We start from the raw sequence: 19,779 nt of genomic DNA, 5'->3' as shown, positions 1-19,779 counted from the left end.
CTGAAATTAATCAAGGGATGTTTTAGTTGAAATCAAGAAGCACCCCGGTTGGCGACAGAGGTCTTTGTTGGAGGCATTTCCTTGAATTTGATTGATCACTTTGTAGAAGTTTAGTGAATTACCGTTGATTTAATCAAGTAAAAAGTACATTACTCACACTCAAAGTGAGATGAAGTCATGCTGGAGCTTGTCTTGAGAACTAAACTTGCTCATAGATTTGCTTATAAAACTGACTCATACTGTAGTCCTGGGTTAGTCATTTAAAACACCCTGTCTTACTCAATCTCAGCTGTGAATATCTTATGCAATTTAAAGAAATATTTAAAGAACCTAATACATTTCTAAGCATGGAATAAATGTGTTGAACTGTAATGTTGTTAATATTTTTATATCAAGTTCCCATAACTTCTGATATTATATTGACCATGTAAGTAATTCAATTACATTTGATGTCCTGTCTTTGCTCATATTATACATTTTAAAAAAAAGAAGCTGAATGTGCAAACTAACAGCAAAGACTGCATTCATAATCTACCAATGGACAAATGAAAAGAGAAGCTTTACTGCAATCTTTACTCCAACACATGACAAATAAATTACAAACACCGATGCATCTCGTTGCTTAGCTCCAGAGTTGCAGCCACAGTTTAGTTCAGAAAACACTGAATCCAGTACTAAATGCATGAACAGACCTAAAAAACGTCCAGTAAACTTCTCGACAGCATCCTGAACTTCAACAGATACTGTTATGAAACCTTATTGTTTCAAGTTCCAGCTCTGAAGCTCCAGTTTCATGTTAAAGCGATGGAACTCGTTTGGCGTTTGATATTGCACTTCACAGAATCAGTAACTCTACAATCTTCAAGGATTTTGCAATGGGATTGTTGATGTAGAAGTCCGTTTCAGACGTCCTGTTCCCAGCATCCTCCTCCTGCGTGATCCGTGTCCTCTGGGAGGTTGGACAGCTGTCAGCTGATCAGTACGACATCATCACCTTCAGGAACTCTGCAAATACAACATACCAAAAGAAGAATGAGACTTCAAATGTCTAATCAACACCAAAGTACATGGTCATTTTTGGTAATACGAGTGCTTCATTTAATCAAATATCTAAGAACAGTTGTTTTGTTTTTTTTAAGAGTTACACTATTGGGACATTGACATGAAATATTTAAGTGTTACATCACGTTAAATAAACGTCAAGAGGAAGTTAAATTCAGACCCATATCTGCTTGTTCAGACTAGTGAAAATAACTGTTGCTACATTATTACGGTGTTGTTGTGATAACCCCGATACAGATTATCACAGTTTACTCCTATGATTCATACCAGCACAACAACGGCTCTTTATTCTCTGGGCTTCCACCTTTATACAGGTTTGCCCCTGACTCACTGAGACACAACAAAAAGATGCAGGATAAGGTCTGGATTTCTGGGGCCGTACTCAAAAATAAACTGGGACTACTCTCAACCTAGTCTTAACTAATCTCAGTTAAAGTTAATCCTGAGAGCAACACAGAGAAAAATAGGAAGAGAGACTTTAAAAGACAGGAGGTGTTTCATAATCGTAACTCTCAAGGTCTAAGATGCTGTGTGAATAACTTAGGATCTAGTCTTAACTAAAAAGGGTCAATTCTTAGAAAAACCTCATAGTTCTACGATTTTGGTCAATAGGAGCAACTACAAGTACAAATGACCTTTATGGTCTTTGGTGATTGTACCCATTCTGAGAATAAATCCCCCAAAACACGCACTTACGACAGTCTTTTCAGCATTAGTTCAAAACACTATCTTGTGTTTTTGCTTTCAAGGCAGTAAACATGTCTCTTCTTTATCAAATCTGCAAACGATTAGACATGTTTTTGCCTTCATCTTTATGATCTGCCATAAGCAGCACATTTTACTGCTTAGTAAGCGGACCAAGTCTCAGACTCAGTATATCACAAACTGATGCAAATGTGAATGTATTTCACAGATAAATGTTTAATCCTACCCTTGGAAAGCAAAACGGACTCTTTGCTACTCTATACTTCCATGCACATCATTGCACTACCTTCGTCACACATAATATCTACTCTCTGCTGTAACATGCCGTGTAACAAACAAAGATCAACTGAAGCAGATGCATTCAGGACATAGATCAGGAGAATATTTGTGTGCAAATCTGACTAGCCATTTCAGTGTTTGTTATGATGACAGGTAGCGACAAGGATATAACTTTAGATTTCATTCACAAGAGTCTTGAGCCTCAATATATTATTTCACTGATTAGCTTGCTTTATATATATATCCCAAATAAAAAAAAGTTTGTAATCCAACTAAAGGGGGACTCTTGCTCCTCAACTTGCTTTCCTAACAAGATCACTTATTGTAGATGAAGATAACAGTAGGAAGAGGCTAAGTACGTGTAGATGAAATTTCATCCAGTAAGACATTAACATGTTAGCTGAGAACGCTGATCTAATTTTGGTAAGCACAGAGAGACAAAGATGCAAATAATAATTACATTTGGGCAGTTTAGAGGCTGCAAATGACTGCACTTACAGAATCTGTGTAACTTGACAAGATTAGCCCTTAATGTTCCTTTAAGTCAGCTACCTCTAAAAAGGTCACTGGCTGCTTTATCTCCACAGACAAGATACATGTTCAATTGTCCATCTTGCATTACTTGCAGAGTTACACAATTTTAATGGCCTTGTAACTGAGACTTAACTTCCTTAAACACTGCGGGAAAGCATGCAGAATAGATTGCATTGTCTAACAAAACAATAATGATGGAAGAGCACTGAAAGTGACATAACAGACTGTAAGAAAAGGCAAAGAAAAAGTGTACTATTTTTCAGTTCTTTTCCACTCATTACATAATTTAACATATTTTTCAAACATTTGTGGCTCTGATTTGCAGAAAAAAAATAGTAGCTTAACAATCAGGATGCTGTACAAATCATTACAGTAGCTTTTTTGTAAATGTATTTTTACCACAAGTTAAGAAATAGAGAATAACGGAGAAGAGATGTAAAAGAAGAATGATAGCCTTTTGTCTGTTACAGTTAAGCCTTTCCCTGATACCGAAACAGGGAAATTAAATATTATGTTAAAAAGCTATAACATTTATTTTACGAATAAAAAGAAAAAAAATGCAGAACCAAATCCAAACCAAATCTGATGACGTGCTGTTTGAGCGTTTTCACTTTTAAGCTTTGTAGCAACAGACAGGTTAAAGAGGAAGCGAAGACTATTCAACAAGCGTCACGTTGCGTGTAAATGTAATGCCACAGCTTCAAAATAGACATGGAGAAATAAAGTGTGAGCGATGCAACTCAATATCCAGACATGTTCGGAAATACTTTTAAGAAACGTGCTCTGATTACAAAAGGAGAATAAGAAGTGATGACGAATGCGCTTTCACATCTTTCTTCAAATTAAAACCACATAGACACGCACACCAGAGCCATCACAAAATACTATATTGCAAATCTAAAGACAACTATTGGATTGGGTCTAATCCAATTACTCTCAACTAACCACAGTTCTTTAACAAAACTACTCTGCTTCGATTGGTTGAGTCTTAACTGAGTGTTGACCGTGGCCTGTTTATGTGGGAGGCAAAACAGCAAGGATGGCTAGAGGGGGTGAGAGGGAGGGGAAGAGGGGGGGTGAGGGGGGTTCTTCCCAGTGCACAGCCTCAGTTTCTCTGTAATCAGCCCATCACTGGGTGTGTCTGCATAGCTCCCACCACTAATTTCATTGCTCTCAGACCACGTCAGCCCGAGCCAAACCACAGCGTGGAGGAAACTCCAGTCTGCTGCCTGCTGATGATAGAGATTGGATCATAGAAAAGGAATGAGCAGAAAACGGGGACGTATAGACAAGTACGATGCCTTGTTGTAGCAACAAGTTGTTAGCAAAGCAAACAAATCAGAAATGTTACCATATGTGTAATGCCTCCACATTTGTTTAGAGTGACTTCCTGAAATAGAAACACATCAGTGGATTATATAATTAGTTAATTGAAAGGAAGCAAACTCTGTTGATAATGAATATTGACTAATGACAAACAATAGATGCAGCTGCCCAAACCAAGAGGATCTGTTGTTTTTCTCTTTTTTCCCCAGTTTATTTGACTGAATGTCTTTGGGTTTTGGACATGACATTGGACTGGAAAATATGATTGTCAGTTTTTAATGATCAAAAAATAATAATGATTTTTTTTTGCAGCAGTACATCTTTCACATCAATATCCAATAATGAATTGGACAGATTTGAAATGTTTCCAGCAGTGGGTAATAACAACAGGGAAACACTTTTAAAAACAGATCGAAGAAATAAAAGTTATAATTTAGAAACAAAACCATTGTTTGACAGGACAAAATCCTTAAGGAAGAATTTACAGAGCAGGTTGTCAGATTAAACCCCAAGTTATCTTCTAATATATAACAACACAAGAGGAAAAAGACACCTTGAGCAAGGCATTTCAAACTAAAAAAATCGCTCATGTGTTAGTGATGTGGCGTCATGTTTGCACAGTTTAGCTTCCAGGTGTGAATACAGGTGTGCAGCAGAGTGTGTGAATGAAGAGTAAATACTGGGACAGCTTAATAATGAGTTCAAACAGTATCATACCTTTGGCAGCAGCAGAACGCTGAATTTTGGACATGAACGTCTGTCTGACTGCTCTCCTCTGAAACAGGAAAATCTTTCTGTTCTCTGAGGAACTTCTGCAGGTCCGTCAATGGGAACCCGTTCTTTTGAAAGCTCTGTGGGTGAAAACACAAAGAAATGCAAATAGTGAATACACAATGCATTCAAAATTGGATAGAAGCTGATTTTTTTTCAAACTACATTTAAATAAATCAAGACTATTTAAAGAATGGATCATTAAGAAGATAACAAAAGAAATGTTAGTAAAGAAACATTTGTACACAATTGTTACATGGGAGATTTCAGACATTTTTCTTTGAATACATTTTTTTTTAAACTATTAATCTTAAATTAAATAAGTGTTCAGCTATAAGTGCATATTGTTTTGTTTTTTTACAGGCTACATTATGATGATAATAGAAATATATCTTACAACTTTCCTGTTACTGAACACCCTTTGGAGTTAAAGTAAGATGAGATAAGATGGACCTTTATTAATCCCCGTGGGGCAATTCAGGAGTTGTAAAGAGATTCAATGTTGAATTTATAGAGTGCCGCATTTTTCACCAAAACCAAAGCACAAAGCACCTTGATGGTCTCGTAGGAGTCGGTGATGAGGGCGATGAAGAGCGACAGCACCATGTAGATGAACAGGGAGATGAAGGAGTAGAGGTACGCTCGGCTGAAGAGCCACACCAGAGAGTTCTTGTCCTTCAGCTGGGCGAAGGTGGTGAACATGTCGTCGCCGTTCAACAGGGAGAAGAGACACTCTGCAACACGACTCAGGCTCTCAAACTACAGAAGAGGAAGAGGGGACATGGGTTGGACTTTAGGAAAGCTGGGAAGTATAGTGAACACAAGCGCAGTGACAATCTGAAAAGTTCTGATATGAACAAGAAAGCAAAACAAAGAAATATATATTTCTGCTACACCAAAATAAAGTAAAATCTCTCATTATTGCTATTAAATGACTGGATATAATAGATAAGATATGGTTGCCTGCACTCAGTGATATTTATAACGTGTAACGAGGGGTCATAAGCAGACATAGCTGCATTTTAAGTCTCAAGTAAGTCTGCGCCAGTCAATTTCATAATCAATTAATAGCAATCACAGTTTTCAAATGCCTAATATCAGATAACTATGTTCATTTTGTCCACTCCTAAAATTGTACTTACAATGTACTTAAAGGTAGGGTAGGTAAGAATGGAGAAACCAGCTCGAGTGTGCTAGAATTTGAAACTACGCAGCCGAAAAAAATCTGCCTCTTCCTTCAGACTTCCTTACAGAGCCCCTCCACCAACACACACGAACGTGCGCATGACCAATGAGGGCACGAGATAAGTGAGGGCACGAGATAAGTTTGTGCACGAGATGGAAGGCTGACAGGCAGGTATGCCTTCCAGTTATTTTAGCCGGGCCGGCTAAAATGATTGGTCGTGCTTTTTAGCGCCACGGCTTCCACAGATGAATTTTTTTAATGTATTTATTGTCAAAACATTTAATGTATTCATTGCTATCGGGATGTTAAGAGCATTCCATGGAATATAACAAAAAGTATTTCTGAAGTGAATTACCTACCCCACCTTTAAAGTATCTAAATAACTTAGTCTTACTTTATCCTAGGTTATTATACTATTCTGTTTTTGTAAAAGCATTCTAATTGTGTAGATTGTCTATGTGGAAATAATTTCAGATACTGTTTACATATGGGTAGATTAGCAGTCAAATATGTCATCATATCATTATGTGATTTGTATAAAGTTTCTATTGACTGTAGATTGACTAAACAAAACACTTTTAGGAAAACTGTCAAAGCATCTTCTATTTGCATAGCATCTGATTACAAAAAAGATACTTGCATTTAACAAAGTCCTTGTAACATCCGCCACCCTAGCACTACTTCTAAAGGGCACACACTGTACAGTGAGAGGGCGCTTATCTTTGCAAAAGTAAGTATTGGCTTAGTTTATCTTTGCATGTTAAATAACAAATATTGTCTTTATGAGATGCCATATTTTCTATAGTGTCTTGCAAATAGTTACAAAGGAGGAGGTGCAGAAGACAGACAGAGGCATGACGGTTGATGATGTGGAACGACAAATACAGAAAGGCAAACAAAGAGACTGATGGCTAAATAAGAGCGCCTGAACTTTATGAGAGAGGCCAAGCTCGCCAGAATGTGATAGTATCTAAACACAACATCCCACGGCGAGGGTATGGATTGCAGCTCTTGAAGACGTGTGGGATGGCAAGTCCTAGAACATCCTCTGTTTATTCCTTCAGTAAATACACCAAGGATCCTGGTGGGGCTGACGGCACACTACAGGGGACTCCCCCCCCGGACACCGCAGTGTAAATATCGTGCCCAAGTCTTCTGTAACAATGGGCAAACAGGGAACTGAAACCTGTTTTAAGTCAACTGCAGGCACTGAGAGCCAAGTCACTTTCACTTCTGCTGAAACATCAGTGTATGTGGAAGTAGATATATATATTATAACGTTTTCTTGTGAATTGGACATGGTTCCATTGAATGCTGTGCACCATTTAAAATACATTTCTCATCACTTGCTGTTGATATACAATAAGAAAAAAGCTTAATTCTTCAATAAGTTTCCCGAGCTATAGTCCATGAATGAAGCGTATGTGACCCTGACCTTATAAGCACATTTCATATCAGTCCACAACTTATTTTCAGTCAATATTCCACTTCAGTTTCAGATTATAAACACATTTCCATTTGGTCAGTGGGATGTCGCTTGGCTCTGAGGCGGCTGATCTCACCCTATCTCACATCTGTCTCTCCTACAGTAAGAGCACTACTTTGTTTAGACGCCCACTGCTGCTCTGACTTCCGTAAATAATTTATCTTAACGGGACAGGACAGCTAAACACACACATGTTTTCCCTGATGGCACTTGTTGTCCAAGGATCGCCCACTTAGGTTCACTAAGTTAAAGCTGTACGTCTCCCCTATCCAAACCCTTGCTGAAGTTAGGATCCCATGTAGCATACAAAAACAATCAACATAAAAACAATATCTTTAGTTTCTAACTTTATCATTTCTTAGACTTATTGTATTGGTGTGTCTAATAACCTGCCAATAAATGATCCATTTGGGGAAGGTTGTTCGATCGTTTCGTGGTCACTAAGGGGTTTAAGATGCTAATCATGACTAGTGTTGCTAGTAACAATTATTTTCATTATTATATGATCTGTTCCTTTTTTTCCAAGCCAGTTTCTCAAAGATTTGTATTAAAGTCTTGTTTTGGCAATTCAAAACCCCCAAAATATATATATTCAGTTTAATGTGATTTAAAACAGAAAATGTAGGGAATCCATAATTGCATAACGATTAATTGATTATCATCACTTTTCTGTCTAAAGTCTTTCCCAAATTGGGATCAATAAAGTATACCTATCTATCTATCTATCTATCTATCTAATCAAGTAGTGTTGCATCATGAAATCCCCAGTTTCCTGTAGAGGGCTTTTGTTCCAGGCCATTCCCAATTTTCCTCCACTTATTTCCCATCATCTCTACACTCACGTCAGTCTGATTAAAAGCAATATGAATTCCCCAAAACACTTGAATATCTGTGTGTGTGTGCGCTTGCAATTTGGTTGCAAAGAGAAGAAGGCTGCTCTTTCTGGAGAAGGCATATACTGACACCTAGTGGTTGTATAATCACCGTCTTTAAAAACAAGCCGCTGTTCAAGGACAAGGAAGCAGTTATTTCATATTCCTCAGTTTGCAGGACATACTGTTGACACAGCAATAAAAAGGCTATTTAACCCTGGGAGACGACTTACTGAAAGCAAAAACATTTGGATAAAACCTTCAAGGATCCTAGAAATAATAACCTATATTATAAAAAAATAGGGTAAACATGGTAGAGCTGGTAATATTTTAAATTAAAAAAATGTGTAAACAGTACAGGTAAAATCACTGTTGTATTGCATGATTGCGTATTGAGTGAGAACATTTGTGTAATTACCATGGATACTAACTGGAGTTCATTTGCAAAGTATGCGTTCAATCACAGTATGCTGTTTCAGCCAATTTAAAAAAAACTCACATGTTTGGAAACTCCTAATGCAATATTATTTTCTTTGGCTTCAGCAGTTCTGCAGGAAGGGGCGAGGACACTGAAAGAACATTAATAGTTCCCCTAATCTATCAAACTTCTGTAAATAAAAGCCAGTGCAGAGATTCAGCCCAGCCCAATGACTAACTCACTTCTCTAATCTCAGGCCTCTCCACAGACCAGTATCGAGTTTACCTTCTCATGGTATGGTCCCAGGACGATCCACCCACAGAAGGTGTAGCCCAGGTAGATCATGCCGGCACAGCAGCAGAAACGCAGCACCTTTGGGAAGGCTGCTGTCATGGTCAGAATTAACACCTAAACACACAGGAAGTAAAGGATACATGAATTGTTAAGCAATGCTTGGATTGTGAAAGAATGTGTTAACGCATTTTATTAGCGGTGAAGAAAGGCCACTTGCATTAAGAGAAAAAAGGTTTACAGACTCACATTGTATTTCTGGAAGTATCCCAGGTACCTGATCACGCTGGCCCACACCAATAATGTAGACGTTCCCAGAAATATACTGCACACATCATAACTGGTAAGACTCTACAGGAGATTAAAACAAAATCACTGAGAGATCATTTAGCTATTGGTCATGCTGTAACAATCAGTAAAGCCCTGTAAAATATGTAGTTTGTGAATAATGACACAGTATAGCCTCAGGTAACAGGAAAAGGTACATAAGGTCAGATGATTTTACTGTAACAAGCACATAATTGATGGTAAAGTTTTATTAGAGCTTAAAGTACGATTTATGTGGAACTGCAACAGGGGAACATCCTATCAATTGTTAACTAATGCGTGACTTAAAGGTAGGTAAGAATGGAGAAACCAGCTCGAGTGCGCTAGAAGCCCCTCCTCCAACACACACGAACGCGCACATGACCAATGAGGGCACGAGATAAGTTTGTGCACGAGATGGAAGGCTGACAGGCAGGCAGGCCATCCAGTTATTTTAGCCGGGCCATTCATTGCTATCGGGATGTTAAGAGGATTCCATGGAATATAACAAAAAGTGTTTCTGAAGTGAATTACCTACCCCACCTTTAAAGTGACTTTTTTGCTTTTATCATCCCTGGTTATAACACAAATAACTCACAACGGACATTTTGTGTGTGAAAATCTAAACTAAGTTTACATATTTCCTGCACAAGGAGTCATCCAGTTTTTTGTTTTGTTTCCGAGTTATCCGTTTGAGTTAACTTGACCTAGTGACCAAGAAATGAAAATGCATTTTGACTTGTTGAGCCACCGGCAGTGGCTCAGTCAGTAGGGGCTTGGACTGTGAGCCGTAGGGTCGCCGGTTCAAGTCTCTGACCAGACCTAAATATGGAGTGTGGACTTCTAATTGGAGAGGTCCCAGTTCACCTCCTGCCCTGCCGTGGTGCCCTTGAGCAAGGCACCAGACATCCCCCTTCCCCCCTCACTCCCATTGCTCCCCGGGTGCTGTACAATAGCTGCCCACTGCTCCTTGTACTATACTCCTGGTACTAGGATGGGTTAAATGCAGATAACAAATTTCACTGTGTGCTGTGTGCTCTGCATGTGTGACCATTAAAGAGGGTTTCATCCCTCCCAATTCTATTCTATTCTAAAGCAGCATCAAGGGGATTGGTAACATTAATAGGCTTGAGGCAAACACTCTGCATGGTGGCTATAAAAGTGACAGTGAGTCAGGTTGAAATTAAAAGATATCTTTACTATGGCCGTTTCTTAATGTCGAGTAGAGCTGCTGCAGAGCCACTATTTCAAGTATACTACATCATCGAGTTGCGCCGCATACTGGGCATTTAAACAGTCCTTCGGTGCCACTCGACGACGTAGTATACTTGAAATAGTGGCTCTGCAGCAGCTCTACTCGACATTGAGAAACGGCCAGTGTCTACATTAAACACTTCATTTCAAAGTCCACCAGACACTCCCTGCTTTTTATTCTTCAATAGCTATATAAATGAAAGGACACACAAGCAAAGGTGATACCACATTACTATGAAGCTGACTGCTTCTCTTTCGAAGGGGGAAATGTTTTCTTTTTTTGCCTGATCTTGTTATATCTTATACTTAACTTCATTTTGACAGTGTGCGAAGAAGTAATATATGTTGCTTCTTGTTCTATGTTTATTTCACATTTGACTTGTAGTTATCCAAGTCAGTTTTTGGCTCTATATTACCTATTTATAAGACAAAAATACATGATTTACCTTTGCTTGTATTTCCATCTTCAGTATGGATCCAACTATAGCCAAGAGGTCGCTGACGATGACCAGCACATACCAGCCGTTCAGAAACTCCTTCTGGTCATCCTCACACACTTTATGATTGTAGTTCTCATGAAAGAATCTGGAGAATCTCTGAAAACACACACATGTAAATAAAGTCTCTTAAAGATTTAAAACACAATGCCTGGTGTTTTAAATAAATAGTAATTTGGATGTTGTGTTAATGTGAATTTAAACAAGTTTTTATTTATTGGGAATTTTGGCTTTACGAAAAGGGATAAAACAGCCAAGTTCAGAGCAATCAAAAACTAAACGAGGAGATATAAATCTAATTCTTTGTATGATAATTAGGGCTGTCAGTCGATTAAAATATTTAATCGCGATTAATCGCATGATTGTCCATAGTTAATCGCGATTAATCGCAAATTTTTTATCTGTTCTAAATGTACCTTAGAGGGATATTTTTCAAGTTTTTAATACTCTTATCAACATATGAGTGGACAACTATGCTTTATATGTTTGTTTATTATCATTTGAACAATGACAAATATTCTCATGAATATTAAACACAACAACCTCTGAACATTACAAATATTCGCCTCAATTCAACCTAGAACCTCTCTCATACAATAGTGTGTGTGTGTGTGTGTGTGTGTGTGTGTGTGTGTGTGTGTGTGTGTGTGTGTGTGTGTGTGTGTGTGTGTGTGTGTGTGTGTGTGTGTGTGTGTGTGTAAATGTGGAGACACTGTGATGGATCGTTGGAGCTATGTGCAGCTCAAGGCATATATGCCTGTGTGTATGAGCTGTGTTGCGCGCACTATCCGTGCTGAGTGTGCTGTCTGGCTACCTGCATAAAGTCAAGTGCTCGGCGCAGTTGTCGGCGAAATGCCGCTCCTCTGTTTTCATTGAAACAGCTCCTTATATCCGTTAGCTCAGCTAGCTAGCACCAGATGCTAACAACAACACGTAAGGTGTGCTTCGCTCGCGCCACACATACACACACCCTCCCGGTCCTCCCGATGGCCAGTCCGGGCCTGCCGGTGAGCGTGGAAGTGTGGTCTGCCACAAGCGGGCAGCAGGAGCGGGGCTGTCAGCATCAGCTTGTCGATGGTATTTTAAACTCGATGCGCTCTGAAACTACGGCGGCCGAGGACAAAAAATACACATGCGTTAATCGCGTTAAAATAATTAGTGGCGTTAATTTTTTTTTGCGTTAACGCGTTATTAACGCGTTAACTTGACAGCCCTAATGATAATACAAATGTTTTGATATATTGTGAGACCGAACATCTGACCTGCAGTAACCTGACAGCCAGAACGATGGAGCGAGTGCACAGCACCGCCGATGTGAGGCAAACCAGAATGACGAAGGCGTCAAACACCAGCAGATAGTGTGTGTTCTTCTGAGCTGAAACACAGACATAGTGTGTGTTTATGCATGTGTGTGTGTGTGTGTGTGTGTGTGTGTGTGTGTGTGTGTGTGTGTGTGTGTGTGTGTGTGTGTGTGTGTGTGTGTGTGGGTTTATCTTTTACATAACTCCCTCACACTCATTACTGATAACAAGTGTACAGGAAAACGCCTAAATATCAATAAACAGTAACAGGAATGTTCATTTTTGGGGGGGGAAATTATTCTGTTTATATGTTTTCAGAAAAATACAGAAGATTGCAGTATGTAAAAAAACAAATCAAGTATTTAAAAGTCAGACCACATACCACAGTGGAACATCTTTCCATATTAATTGACACGAAATTCATATAACTTTAATTCTGTATAAATATATTGTAGATTCGATAGATGAACATCTTTCACTGTTGATATTTAAAAATGTACCGTTTCGCCTTATTTTGTAGTAAGTCAATCTTATCTAATTTAATATACATTGTTAAATCTAAAATATGCCAGTGTAAATATTACAAATATTCATGTGTATGCCAACCTCTGTCTTAACCCTTGGTAAGATGACTTGTAACTAAACTTTAAATGTATCTTATTATTTCTTCATAAGGACAGACATCCACTCCTTACCCGTGCCAGATATCTTCCAGTCTCTGCACGCACAGCTCTGAGCGTCGATGTCCAGGAATATTTTCACCTTTCCACTGTGACACTGGTTGTCAAATGTTATCTAGGGTACAAGGCCATAGGGAAGTAGACTAATTAAGGGATTAGAAAAGTAATTGTACTATCATCAAATGTTGTGTATAGGCAAAAGGTCTCAACAGCAGTACAATGTTTACTTGGATTCGTTTTTGGTGTGGTTTGTATGGTTTAAGAATACAGTTCAGAATATGGTTGAACCATACCGTAACGTAGAAGGAGTAGCAGTCAGGTAACTCCCGTGATCGCACAGTCTGCAGGTTGATTCCTTTCAGCTGGAAGGTTGCTTTGATGTCAACAAGCCTGGGAAAAAGGGGAAGTCAAATGTATTATATCAATGAAAAGTAAGTGGGTGTTAGCTGTGATATATACAGCACGGGGATAGGAGATAGGAGGAGGATGTATACCTGTAAAAGTCCAGATCAAAAAAGGAGGAATTCTGGGTTTTCCATTGGTTTGCAGTCTTTGGATCATGTGACATACAAACTGAGAGGAGATGAACAGAGTGAGAAAATGGGACTTTTTATTTCCTCAAAAGTTTTTTTTCCTCATAAAGTTAGTAAATAAGTAATCACTTTTTTTTTGTAACAATGATCGCAAAACTTTGAAATGTAAAATGTATCTGAATTATTATATGTTTTAGTCCTTAATTAATATTCCTTTAAAACACATGCAAAGAGTTGTGGAGAGGGCTAATTACATGTAGTGATGTACTGAATTTAAGTACAATTTTGTATAAGTATATTTTGCTGCTAATAAATCGGTACTTCTATGTAATTTGGAATGCCAGAATTTAACCTGTAAAATCGTTTGTACACTGTAGTATTGCTACTTGAACTTCCGTAAATGTAAAAGGTGATCCAAGTTTGGATTTATTCATGTACTGTGACTTAATACAAATGTCCAACTGAATTTAAATTGCAGGGAAAAGTGCAGAAAAATAACAACACAATAGTGTAGTGTAGGGCTGTGCGATAATGGCAAAAATCATAATCACGATTATTTTGGTCAATAATTGATATCACGATTATTAAATACGATTATTCATTGACTTTGAAAACATCCATTTATTGAACTTTAAAACAAATACAAATAATAATTTGAACAGTATCTTTTTAACTGTTGATTACCCTGAATGTATAATTCAACTGAAAAACCAATACAAAAATAAATAAAATAAATGATACATTTATATTTACGTTTAAATAAATAATATCAAAATAATAAATACCAATAAACAAGATCAACAAATATTTGGGAGCGCACTTCAACAAGCTACTAAACATATGTAAATATGATAAATACAAATAAATTAGATCAAATATGTTGCAGTGCACTGTCACAACCAAGCAAAGCAAAATAATCGTTTTTTTAGAATATGTTGTTTTCGTAATTGTGGCAGGCCAAAATCGTAATTGCGATTAAAATACGATTAATTGCACAGCCCTAGTGTGTTTATTTTTAAAAGGAAGATAAAAAGTAGTCGTTTTCTCTCACCTGTCTCCAGCTCGGCGTCTATATCGAAGGCTTCATCGGAGGGATCCAGGGTGCCCCTCTTGTAGTATTCTTTACACAGGATGAGAGGAAGCAGCTTACCTTCTTCATCCTCAGCGTAACTGATGGGACCCACCGAGAGCCGGCCCAACTGGCTGTACTATAAATATGAGCATCCTCAGGTAAAACAAACTGTATCAGGGGGAATACATGATGTACGAGGGAAGCTACAAGCTGCCATATTATTGGTTAAATATTAGTCACCATTATTTATTTTTTTACATGTATATAAACATCACAGTTAAAATCTTATCCTGGTTATTATGTGTTTACATGAAACATAAGAAATATGTTTGTCTTATCCCTGTTTGGATTATCTTTATATTTCTAAACGTTTGCATGCAGGATTGTCACGATTCCTCAAGAACACAGGCTTATTTCTGAGAGCCATTATTCTCTGTGAACTAACATTATCAAACTATGCAAACAAGCTACAAAAAGGGATACATTTGAAGTGCATTTCCCACTCAAATCTACACCACCATCGTTAAATAAACCTCATTTTTGGGAATAAAGCTGCATTGAAGACATATTAGAGATACTGCTAGAGGCAAAAGCAGGGAGTGTGAGTGTGTGAGGTGAGGGGGTTAAACTTGCCTGATCCAGGACAAAAAACAGGCTGTCGTAGACTTGTTGTTGGTTGTAAACAGCAACACTGTAGTCGTCCTCATCCACCCCACTGTAGTCCTTCAGGAAGAGGTTTTTGAGGGCCATCATGTTCTCCTCCTTATAGGACACCACCAGCTGGTTGTTGAGGCCGAACAGGATGAGCTACAGAGGAAACATTTAGAGAAAATGTATGTTTTTATGTGAATACTTGATGAAGGTAACTACATTTATACCTTTTTTTAATATTTTAGTCAGTTAAATTGTTCTTAATTTACAAATTGACTTCCTAGCTTGTAGATTCTTTAGTTCAAGGTGGGGTAGGTAATTTTTGGAGAAACCAGCTCGAGTGTGCTAGAATTTGAAAATACACAGCCAAAATCTCTCAAATAATGAAAACTCACAAAAACACATAGAACGCCCCGTACCTTTGTGTGTGTTTCTTTTTTAAAGCAGAAAACTGAACATATTTTTTCCCCATTTACAAAAACATTTTAATTGTTATTTTAATTGTTTAACTCGTATTTTTTTTCAAGTTTTATATAAAATGTTCTTTTTAAATAATGTTTTTAATTCTTATTTTTATCTCTTTATTTTCTTTGTTCAAGTAAAACGTTTTTTTCATATTACATTTCTTTTTTTTCAAGTTAGTTTTTATCATTGTATTACATGTTTTTTTTATTGTATTAATTTCATTATCATTTTATTTTGTTATTTTGATCATTAATAATTTAATGTTATTATTTTAATTATTATTTTAATTATTTTTTGTCCCAGTTTTTTCATGTCTCTGGGAGGCAAAAATGTTATCTTATTAAATATCTTGATTTCTTTGAAGTGAGTTTTTATGATTGTATTAAGTATTATATTATTTTATTTATTTCATTATGATTTTATTTGAATTATTATTGTATTTTATTATTACTTTATTTTATTATTTTAGTCCCATTTTTGTTCAGGTCCCTTGGAAGTGAGTGGGGAGGGGGCGTCTTTATCGGGCTCTTGAGGGCTCTGAAGTGAAGTGTACTTCTTGCGCCAACTACATCAATAAAAGTAAATCAAAGTTTATTTAATTAGCCCAATATCACAAATTGTACTTTTGTCTCAGGGGGCTTTACAGTTTATACAGAACATGAATACGCCGGAAATTCCCGGTGCTGTAAGCTTTTTAAATATTTATTGAAGAGAGAAGAGTCACAGTGTACAACTTGACACACAGCTTCCAAATAAGCCATAAATGTTCACCTGCAACATGAAACGCAGGCAATGTGTAATAACTGGAAAGGCAATACACGGTTAGAGGGCTTTAGGTTCTAATTTATTTTCCTTTTCGCCCCTTATCACCCTTCATCCCTCCTCCTCTCGGGCCACCCTTTCCTTTGCCGCCTTTTCCTTTGCCCCCAATAGGCGCTTTCACACCCGAGTACTTTTCCCAGGAATAGTTCCGATAGTTCTTGGGATTTTGCGTTCACACCAAAAAGATCTGGAACTAGAACTTAGTTCGCGCAAACCTTTTCACCCCCAGATAGTTCCTGCTGAGAGCAGGGACTTTCCTGGGGAGAAAAAGGTTCGTAGGTGTATCGGCCACACTAACCATTTCTGATTGGCTGGGCGAATTGCAAACCACGCCTCGTAAAACTCAGAAAAGTTTGAAGCCGCCATTTTATTTGCTCGCATTAGCATTATTAGCATTAGCCCAGCGCACCAACGGAGCGAGACTAACTTATGGCAACACAAAAGAAAACATGGGAGCGGTGGAGTGATGAGGAGGTGTCAGCGCTTCTGGCGATTTACTCGGAAGACGCTAACTAGCAGCTTCTGCTGAAGCCAGTCCCCAACTCCGGGGGGACTCCGGGACTTCGGGTGGCAGTATACGCCGTGAAGTTGTTTGCGGCCTGCCAGTAATGAAAAAAAACGTTTACATTTATTACATAGTCAGCAGACATGTAGCCACATTATCATTCATTTACAGTATTTGTGTCCAGCAAATGAGTCTAAGTGCAATATAATTTCCTATGATTTGGTGGCATAGCAAAAGGTTTTTCAGACCTTTTTTTTGCTGCAAATAGCAGTCTACAATGAAACGAGTAAATGAAACAGTAAAGCTTTGAGCCTGAAAGCCTAAACAATCTGCTGAGAGACAGACTGCTTAAGTATTGCGGCCCATTTCCTGTTGTGACAGTATTCTTACCTGACTATTCAATGTTTTATTGATTAAATAATGTATATCAATGATTATGTAATGTAAACTTTAGTTTATGAATTTATTAAATTCATAATTACCACTTTTAGTGAATTTATTTATTTAATCGTTTATTTGGCAGGGACAATGCACAATAATGAACACTTAAAGGTAGGGTAGGTAAGTTTGAGAAACCGGATTGTGATCGCTAGAATTTGAAAATACACAACCGGAGAAAATCTGCCACTTCCTTACAGAGCCCCTCCTCCAACACACACGAACGTGCACATGACCAATGAGGGCACGAGATAAGTTTGTGCACAGATGGAAGGCTGACAGGCAGGTAGGCCATCCAGTTATTTTAGCCGGGCCGGCTAAAATGATTGGTCGTGCTTTTTACAGTATTACAGGCTTCCACAGATGACATTTTTTTATGGATTTTTTGTCAAAGCACTCAAGATATTCATTGCTATCGGGATGTTAAGAGCATTCCATGGAATATAACAAAAAGTGTATCTCGAGCCGGTTTCTCAAACTTACCTACCCCACCTTTAATTGTAGCAAAGTCATTTTTCAATTTATCAAAATATTTTATTATATATATCTCCCCAATATAATCAGTTGTAAATTAATTAAATTGAGGAAGATGCTGAATATTTTGGTCAGAAACAGCTTTCTATTTCGGAGCAGAATACAAACAGGTTGGAGTGGCTCCTTGTCGCAGAGATTAACAATTGGGGAGTATTTTATATAGTTTAGATTTTGAATAGTTTAACCTGTGCAGCACTTTCAACTAATCCTAATTTATGGAGTGTAGTGTGTAGCTAGAACCTCGTAAAGTTGTAATTTTACCTCTTAAGTAATCTGTTGATAAAGAAATTGGTCTCTTGGTTAGTTTTTATATATTAGGTTGTTTGTAAAATGCTGACAAAAGAAGAAAATCTAGTGCCACAAGGAAAGATGACTACAGAGCCCTTCACTGTCATCTTTACGTGCAAGCATAATGTTCAAACGTATGGGTAAATTCACCTACTTCATCTGCCATTTGAAAAGAAACGGGCGTACCCACATTATGTAAGACCCTGTGTCAAACATGCAAAATGAATCATCCCTTTGATTACAGCTCGAGGAAGCATTTCATGGGTGGATCTTATTTCCTCATCTACCTTAATCCCACTGTACATACTTGTGTGGTGATCATGACAATTTTCAGAATCTGCAACACAAGTTTCCAGGGTTTCTGTCTTCTGGCCCGGTACTTCTCACAGGGGCTCATAAAGTAATACTTCAGGTCATCTCTCAGGGTGTCCTCTTTGATGATATCTTGAGTTGAGACAGAGCTGAAAGACAAACAACATGCAATGTTATGCAAGAGCTGTGACACAAAATGAAATAAATAAAATGAAATGAAGAGGACAGGAAACAGAAACAGAAAAAATAAACAGAAGTGAAAGCAGTTATTTCATGAAAAATAAACTTGAGCAATAGCCATCGTTCACAGGAAGAACTGCATGTGCCAAGTACACTGAATGCTTTCATAGGGCTGCCTGGGTTTAAGTCCAAGGTTAGAAAGTACACTTTCAATATTTTCCTAAATGTGTAGCCCACAAGCTCTCCCTGACAGAGTTCAAATCTCATACTACTTATTTGTACAGTTGCTGGGAATTAACTTTAAGGAGATTTTTTACATTACATGTCACTTGTTAGACGCTTTTATCCAAAGCGACTTACATACTCAATACTGTGGGCAATCCCCACAGTGAAGTGTCTTGCCCAGGGACACAACGACATGCTGACTGCAGTGGGGTTTGAACCTGTGACCCCCTAATCCGAACACCAACGCACAACCCACTGCACCACACGCCTCCCTTTTTGTACACACTTTTACAGCCGTTTTCCTGCTAAATTAGTTGTTTTAACTACCTGTCTGGTCCTGTCAGGGAGAATGAACTGAGTGGTGCTGTTTTTTTTGGAAAGACAACATCTACGTCATGTAAATAGGCTTTATGTTAATTTTGTCCGGTTTAACCTACATATTAAACTTCAGAAACACCATTTAAAATAATTTAACATTCAAGTTAGTTTCAAAATGTCGAAAACAAACAACTTTTACAGGTTTTAGTGCTAGTTTCTTAAAACTAATACTTACCTAATTGAATTGCTGCGGTCCAGATACCGAACTAATAATTCCATGATAGATGATCCACGTGGACACAGCAGAAAAGCGAGTTTTTAGTTGTCAAAAGGCTGACGGACACACAGTTACAGCAGAGAGGAGGCTCTACAGATAGATAGGGTTCTGTGACACAGCTCCCTCCACTCAGCCAATCAGGAAATTAGTTTCAGGCGGCGAAAAGGTTTCCAATCTGAGGTCCGCTGAAC

General features: G+C 37.9%; 1 protein-coding gene across 4 annotated transcripts; it reads right to left on the bottom strand.

Annotated features, from left to right (window-relative positions):
• Positions 1-542: 542 nt before the first annotated feature.
• Positions 543-19,700, bottom strand: mcoln2 (mucolipin 2). Of its 4 annotated transcripts, none has more exons than XM_034147278.1 (15): positions 19,547-19,700; positions 18,584-18,737; positions 15,207-15,380; positions 14,553-14,709; positions 13,463-13,541; positions 13,262-13,358; positions 12,984-13,083; positions 12,250-12,362; positions 10,937-11,086; positions 9,180-9,281; positions 8,925-9,047; positions 5,230-5,436; positions 4,624-4,757; positions 3,932-3,970; positions 543-3,812 (listed from the first exon to the last, which is right to left on the bottom strand). In XM_034147278.1, exons 1-14 carry the CDS (start codon positions 19,588-19,590, stop codon positions 3,958-3,960), a joined length of 1,647 nt encoding a protein of 548 aa, XP_034003169.1. In that variant the 5' UTR covers positions 19,591-19,700; the 3' UTR covers positions 543-3,812; positions 3,932-3,957. The 4 variants fall into 4 exon arrangements, with proteins under 4 accessions (XP_034003169.1, XP_034003171.1, XP_034003168.1 ...); XM_034147280.1 differs by having other exon boundaries at positions 543-1,005; XM_034147277.1 differs by lacking the exon at positions 3,932-3,970 and having other exon boundaries at positions 543-1,005; positions 19,547-19,697.
• Between the last annotated feature and the right edge of the window lie 79 nt (positions 19,701-19,779).

This window comes from Trematomus bernacchii, unplaced genomic scaffold, assembly GCF_902827165.1.
Source record: "Trematomus bernacchii unplaced genomic scaffold, fTreBer1.1, whole genome shotgun sequence".
Lineage (NCBI taxonomy): Eukaryota > Metazoa > Chordata > Actinopteri > Perciformes > Nototheniidae > Trematomus > Trematomus bernacchii.
This window is presented reverse-complemented; position numbering and strand designations above follow the sequence as displayed.